This window comes from Tympanuchus pallidicinctus, unplaced genomic scaffold (assembly GCF_026119805.1).
Source record: "Tympanuchus pallidicinctus isolate F22 unplaced genomic scaffold, pur_lepc_1.0 scaffold32, whole genome shotgun sequence".
In the NCBI taxonomy this organism is placed as follows: Eukaryota; Metazoa; Chordata; class Aves; order Galliformes; family Phasianidae; genus Tympanuchus; species Tympanuchus pallidicinctus.
The window spans coordinates 1,075,838-1,083,092 of NW_026294750.1; the positions used below are offsets into that span (position 1 = coordinate 1,075,838).

The 7,255-nt window shown below is 60.6% G+C and overlaps 1 protein-coding gene across 1 annotated transcript; it reads right to left on the reverse strand.

Annotated features, from left to right (window-relative positions):
• Nucleotides 1–327: 327 nt before the first annotated feature.
• Nucleotides 328–7,255, reverse strand: SPDEF (SAM pointed domain containing ETS transcription factor). Its single transcript, XM_052698328.1, has 6 exons — nt 7,003–7,255; nt 4,060–4,395; nt 3,285–3,482; nt 3,165–3,212; nt 2,848–2,988; nt 328–2,764 (listed from the first exon to the last, which is right to left on the reverse strand). Exons 2-6 carry the CDS (start codon nt 4,376–4,378, stop codon nt 2,586–2,588), a joined length of 885 nt encoding a protein of 294 aa, XP_052554288.1. The 5' UTR covers nt 4,379–4,395; nt 7,003–7,255; the 3' UTR covers nt 328–2,585.

Here is a 7,255-nt window from a genome sequence, read left to right on the forward strand (position 1 = left end):
AGCTGCGCCCTGGGTGCTCTGCAGGGAGCAGCGCTCAGTGAGGGCGAAGCACGTCCCGAAATGTCTCTTCTTGGCCAAGGACCCCACCACAGCCCCACGCAGCCAAACTGGGAGAGAGTGGGGACCCTCTGGGTGCTGCTGGGAGGTTGTCCTCTGACCCCTTCCAGAGGTCCTGCAGGGGGAGAGAAACTGCAGCCGCGCTCGCTCCGTTCCTTCACCCACACTATGCGTAGAGCTCAGCCCCCCAGCACCCATGGGTGCTCCCACATAGCCCCCACCCCTCTCCCCTCCTCACTGCCCCACGCACTTCCCTACAGCTCATCACCGTTTATTTCTTTCCCACCTTCCCTTGGCTTTGCGAATTGTTTGGCTCCAGGGACGCAGCGCTCCTCCGGGGGCAGCTGTGGGCACTGCGCCCCTCCTGCCCGGCACACGAATGGGAAAAAGAAAAAACAACAACCCACACAAAAAGTCAGATTAACAAACCCCGACCGCCCGTCTCAGCAATGCACCCCGGTTTTTGTACATTGATTGTGTAATTTAAGAAGTATATATATAATATATATATATTGTGATTGTAATGACCGTGGATACAACAACTAAAGCAGCAAGCGAAAATAACCGACCTCTGTGCGCATCCTCCGGGTCTGGGTTTGGGGTTGTGTGTGCAGATCCCGCTCTGCCCTTGGGGTTGTGGACCTCGATGTGGGGTGAGTGCCAAAATCCCCACCTCCCCCCCACCCCCGTGCCCTCTGCAGCCCCAGGATGCGGCACTGGGTGCTGCAGGAATGGGGCTCGCTGCCTTTGGGGTCAGCTGGGAAATGGCACAGGGAGCTGTGGATCGTGCTGGGGGGCTGTGGGAAGGGGAGCACACCCTGTGGGATGGGCCAAGCCATGGGGCAAAGCCTTGCAAAGCCCTCAGGGGGATCTGAGATAAACCAGGTGGAGAGCATTCCCAGTGAAGGCAATGGGATCCTGAGCTATACTGGGGAAAGTGGGAGGTGGGAAAGCCCTGAGGTTCTGGCACGGCGTGCAGAGACTTCCTACAAACCCAAACCCACGGGAGGTGCAATGTGTGGGTCACCAGCCCCTGTCCCAAGCAGCCCTGGGAAACAGCAGCAGCTGTGAGCAATGGGGGTGGAGAAAGGGGGAGAGGGGGCAGAAAAGTGATTTTCCCTTATGTACGCAGCAGGGCTTGGGGCTGACCCACAGTGCTGCCCCTGTGCCCACGGCGAGCAGCAGCAGGACAAGGGCAGTTCAGTGGAGGTACAGGCAGAAACGTGAGCATGAATCATTTTTTTTCGCAGGGATTCGGGTCTCCCTTCTGCCCTCTCCACCTGAACCTAAAGCACAACTCACCGCCAGGCAAAACCATGAAGAAAATCAAACAAATAACGACTGTAATATACAAGGTGGACATCGCCGGGTGGCCCAGAGCTTCGTGAAATGTGCAGTTCCCACCATCCCCCAGTTCTGTGTCCGGAGGGGAATGGCAGAGCTGTGTCTCTTTCTCTAAGGAACAGGACAGGCGAAGGGGAATCCCAAACCCAGCAGAGAGCACCGTGCTGAGGATGAGGGCTGGGGGATTCCGGGGGTCCCCGTGCCCAGGGCTGGGGGTGCGGCTCAATGGGGGCTGCTGAGGGAGCTGAGGTCCCACGTTGTGCAGCCCCTCCCTGTGCACAGCGCACATCCTCAGCCATGAGGTGGGATTTGAGGTGGGACCCCCCCATATTTGCAGAGGGATGGGGGATGCATCTGTCCCGGGGCCTCGTGTCTCTGTGTGGTGCGAACCCATAGCAGATGGGGGTGGGTGCCCCAGCTCCCTCCCACCTCCCCGTCCCTTATGCTCAACCCACAGGGTGAAGCCAACATGCCCGACCCACAGCCAGGGCCGTTGTCCTCGTTTGTGCCGTGAGCCCAGCTTTGTTCTCCATCCCCATCCCGTGCCCAGGAGGAAGGGATGGAGTGGGGTCCCACCGCTGCACCCCATATTTGGATGGCTCCATCCCCGACATCCAAGAGCTGTTCTGGGGGTTCATCCGGGGCAGCTCTGTTGCAGCTCAAGGGTTTGCTGGCAAGAAATCCAAAACGACCCCAAATCCCAGCCCAGTGGTGGCACAAGGGCAGGGTGCTCCCTGTGCTGGGGCAGGTGATGCCATAGAGTTATGGGGGTCTCCTATGGGGGGGGCATGTCCTGGTGATGCCCAGGGCTGTAGAGAAGGGAGGGCAGTGTATGGGGACAGCAGGTCCCCAGCTGCAGCCCCGGTGACCCCGAGCACGCTCTCACCATCGATCCCAAGACTGCAGGCAGCCCCCCCTCAGCTCCTCAACACATTGTCTGTCATTTCCGTGTCCCTCTTTGCAGCCTCCAGCCCCTAAATCCACACCATGCATTGTCCTGGCACTGGAGCTGGGCACAAAGCCATGCTCTCTGAGCTCATCCCCACTCCAAGTACGGGCTCTGGGGACAGAAGGGTCCCTACGGTCCACAGGGATGACTCCAACCACGGTCCTAAAGCGCTGGAAGACGATGATGAGGTCGTGGAGGGCAGTGAGAGTCCCCCACGCCCCCGAGGCTCAGTCCCTCAGAGCGGGTGCACAAACTGGTAGACGAGGCGCTGCGAGATGTCGGGTTTGCGGATGATGCCCTTCTTGTAGTACTGCCGGATGGAGCGGCTCAGTTTGTCGTAGTTCATGGCTGGGCGGTTCTTCCGGATGCCCCACAGTCGCGCCACCTGCGCCGAGTCCTCGATCTTGAAGATCCCTACGTGGGGGGAGCGGGGATGGGAAGTTTGGGGTGACCCCCCTACGGACCCCCTTCCCCTGACCCCAGGAGTGCCCGCCCACCTTTCTCCTTGTTGAGCCAACGGATGAAGCGTCCGTAGTTGTGGGGTTTCAGCAGCAGCTCCTTCAGGAACTGCCACAGGTGGATGGGCTGCCCGGCGCAGGATGAGTCCACCTCGCCGTCCGCCCATCCGCTGTCACCCCCTGCACAGGGAGGTGTGGGGTGGTTGATGAGCCCCGGGGTTGGGGCAGGAGGCAGCAGGGAGAACAGCGGGGTCCAACCATCAGCTGCCCCATAGCATGAAGCCCCCCCATACCCCATGCTTGCATCTGGGGCTGAAACGAAGGTCAGAACCCCGCCAAAGCCACGCAGAACTCACCGCAGTATCTCACATCTCCCGGGGCAGCTTTTTCCTTCATCCACGCAGCTGGAAATTGGGGAGCGGGCGGTCAGAGGGAGCCCAACCTGCAGCTCCGCGCTCCCCCCGGCCCCCACGTACCCGACTTCCAGATGTCCAGGTGTGCATGCAGGACATCGCCGCAGACGGGCGAGCGTTGGCAGAACTGCTCCTCCGACATGGCGCACAGCTCCTTCCCTGACAGCTCCTGGAAGGACTTCCCGAGCTGCGGCAGTCGGTACTGATGCTCCGTCCACAGGATCCACTTCTGCACGTTGCCAGGGCTCCAGTCTGCGGGGTCTGGGGTTGGGGGCAGTGAGAGCAGCGTCACCCCATAGGGCCGGGGGTACCCTGAGGTCGTCCACCCCCGTGGGGCCAAGAGTGGGGAGGATGAGCGAGTCCTTTTCTCCTCATTTTGAGGGGTTTTTGGGGGACATTTAAGGAGCCTTGCAGGAGGTTTGGGGGTAGGTTGGGCACTTTTGGGGCAGCCTTAGGGTATCAGAATGGTTTCGGAGCATTTAGGACATTCTGTTTCAGGGCACATCCAAACGTTTCGGGGCACTTGGAGAGTCCTGGCAGGTTTTGGGATCTGGGGGTATTTGTGGGGGAGGAGGGAGGCTGCTTAGGGCAGTTTGGGTATCTTAGAGTGTGTTTGGATCTTCTGGTGGTGTTAAAGGGGGTTGGGGGCATTCTGAGTGGCTCAGGGTCTTTTGGGGGTATCAAAGCACACGGGGCACTTTGGGGCAGTTCTGCAGTATTTTTGGGAACATTTAAAAGCTTTGGGGCCATTTTCGGGGGTCTGGAGTGATCAGATGGGTTTGGGGGCATTTTATAGGTTTCTTTTTTTGGGGGGGAGAGGAGATCTGCAAGCACCCACCTGCAGCAATGTTGAGCAGCTTGCACGCCGTCTCGATGTCCTTCAGCACTTCGCCCACCACCATGCTCTGCATCTGCTCCAGTGAGTGCTCCTCCAAGGGCAGCCCCCCCTGCAGCTCCCCATCGCCCCCCAGCCCCAAACCTTGGCTGTCGATGATGGGGCACTGCTCCGGCTCCTTCTTCACCTCCCCTCGCCCCCCTGGGACGCCGCTCTGGGAGGTCTCCCCCATCCCTTTGGCAGCCCACGCGACGTCCTCCGAGTAGAGCATGTCGAAGTAGTGCAGGCAGAAAGGGGTGCTGGGGGGGCTGGGGCTGCCCATGCTTCCAGTGCTCAGACCTGGGATGGGGGGGGAGGAGAGGCTCAGGCACAAAGCAGTGCTAAGCCTGTTAGAGGGGGAAAATCCTACAAAGAGAAGCACGGAGCCCAGGGAGCCTTCGGAGGAATGTTGGCTTAGGGTTGTGATGCGGATGGTCCCGGTTTTGGGGGTGGGAGATGGAGTCTGGTTATGGGGCACTGGGGAGTCCTGGGTGAGGCTGAGCCCCCAAAGCCCGCGCATGTGGGACGTGGGATGCTTAAACCCTGCGATGTGCATGGAGAGCATCAGCTGAGCGCATCCCAGCAGCGGGGGCTCCGGGGGTGGCTCCCCTGGGCCAAATGGCTTTGGCCACCCCTGGAAGACAACTTTCCCTTCACTCCATTGCAATAAAAGCTGCTCCCATCTGTCCGTCTCCATCCACTGAGGGCTCAGGAGGATGAGCCTCATGAGGCAACCCCACAGAATGGCTCCATCCACTGAGAGCTCCAGGAGAGGGATCCAGGGACCGGTGCTCTGCGAGGGGATGGGAATGAGGGGAAGGGGCAGCACTGAGCTGCACAGCACCGCTCAGCCTGGGAGTAGATTTGCTCCCAGCACTGTGGGATGCTCACACAACATCAGGAAGAGCCCTGCTGGGCACCAACCACGAGCACCAGCCACGTCCTGCTGTCAGGGGTGGCACAGCCCCATGGTTGCGTGGGACCTGGCACCGCAGCACTGAGAGAAGGCAGCAGTGATGAGGAGGAGAAGGAGAAAGGGGCTGCCTCCCCCCTCTCCCAGCAGTTTCCCTGAGCGATGGCACCCGCTCCCAAGCCTCCCCTTTATCTGCTGTGGATGAAAAGAAGAGCTTTAGCAGATCCGCCTTCCATGCAGCCCCACGCTGCTGCAGCACAAAGGGACGCGGCGACAGCTGCACGGCTCCAGCAGCACAACAGGAGGGATCCCCAACGCTCTGCCCTCCCCCTCCTCTGCCAGCCCTCCAGATGGGCACAGGGAGGATTGGGACGTTTGGGAACGTGGCCCCAGTGCAACCACCCAAGCACCACGTTGTACTCGCAGGGCGGGGGCCGCTGTTTGCCTTCCCTGGGTGGGAACTGTTTGCTCGCAGCTTCGGGTGCCTTTTTTCCCCCTTCCCTCTCCCTTGTTGCTTTTCCCTAGAAAACTGGAGGTGCATCACCGTAAGGTACGGCCCAGCCGTGCCGCTCTCAGCCCTATCTGGGGAACGGAGCTGTGAGCGATGGGGACACCGAAATGCCCCGGAGCAACGCTGGCAAGCAGCGCCCGGCTGTGCGCAGTGACACCTCCGCTGGGATCGGCCTTTCAAACAAGGGAAATTAAACATAAATAAAAAATCCCTCCCCCCCCCCTCCGACCCTCGAACAATGGGGCCGTTAATTACTCCTAAGCCGCTGTGGAACAGGTTGTGCCAGGCATGGGGCACCCGGACGGTCCTGAATCCACAGGTGCTTCCCAGCCACCCCCTCCCAGGCAGTGAGGGGAGTGGGACCGGGCTGTGTGCCCCCCACCTCCCCCCGACCCCAGCACTGCGATGGGGCCGTGCTGTGATCCAGATCCACCCCACACATCCCTACTGCCAGCAGGACACCCTTTTACTCTCCAATCCCAAAGCAACAGCTCGAAGAGGATGGAGACCCAGCAAAATCCTTTCTGCCCCCAAACCTGTTGCTATCAGGGATTTGGGGGTTTGTCCCCAGTTTCTTCCAGCAGCAGACAGCACACAACGTGAGAGCCCCCAAACCTCACACGACAATGCCCTAAGACCCCCCCCATAGCTGGGGACGTGGGGCAGATACAGAAATGCCAGGGGTTGCAGCCCCACAATGGGACAAACCCAGTGCACAGGAGGGATGCAGCCCACCCAGGTCCCAGAGCTGCCCCCAGCCTTTTGTCACCCTCCCTAAACCCCCCCATTACCTGCATGGAGGCTGACAGCTGGGCTGTGTGTCCCAAACCCCAGGTCAGGCTGCCCCAGCCATGCGTTAACAGCAGTGGGGTGGGGACGGGCACAACCCAGTGGTGTCCTGAGCAAAGCCTCAGTGCTCGGCGTCCCCCAGGTGAGCAGCAGAGCTTGGTGTTCCCCATGCAGGGCCAGGGAGCCCCTATTTATAGCAGGCAGATCCCTGCCCGCGAGAACGGCCGTATTGTGGGGGATTTGGCAGCCGAGCGCTGTTTGTGTTTCACTAACCGAGCAGAACCATAAAAATCCAACCTGGAGCCAACGTGCCTCGAGCACTCAGGGAAAAAACACAGCAGAAATCCAGAGAAACGTAGCGGCCCTAAGAAGGCCGCTCTGGTAACAGGGTGCCCAGCTGCCCCCAAGGACACGGCATCTTCATTATGGGACCCAACCGCTCTGCGCTTTCATGGGGAGCCCAAATCACACCATCTCCATAGAGCAGGTTGGGGTCTTGCAAACCACGCTTGATTTTGGGTGATAACCCCCCGAGGAGCACCTGGAACACGCAGCAGGGGATGGTTGTGCCCCCAGCTGACCTGAGAGCAACGGGATGAAATGACCACAGCAGACAACCCCACACCCACCCCAACCGGCACCAACCTACAGGGGATGGCAGGAGGGTCCACAGGGACGGTTGTATGGCTCTTACCTTCAAGGGGCTCAGCAGCAGCATCGGTCCCAGCAGTGGGTGGGAAGAGCTGACCCCACACCGCTCGGCTCAGTGCCTGGGGTGGGCATGGCCCCAGACACAGTGCCCCAATGGGGACGGTGCCCCACAGCACCCACCCGGCTCACGGGCTCCGAAGCATGGGCTGCCAGTGGGCACCGTATGGGGTGGGGGCACGGATGGGGCACAGGGAGAGGTGGCTGAGGGATGGAGGAGGTGTGCGATGGGGACGCGC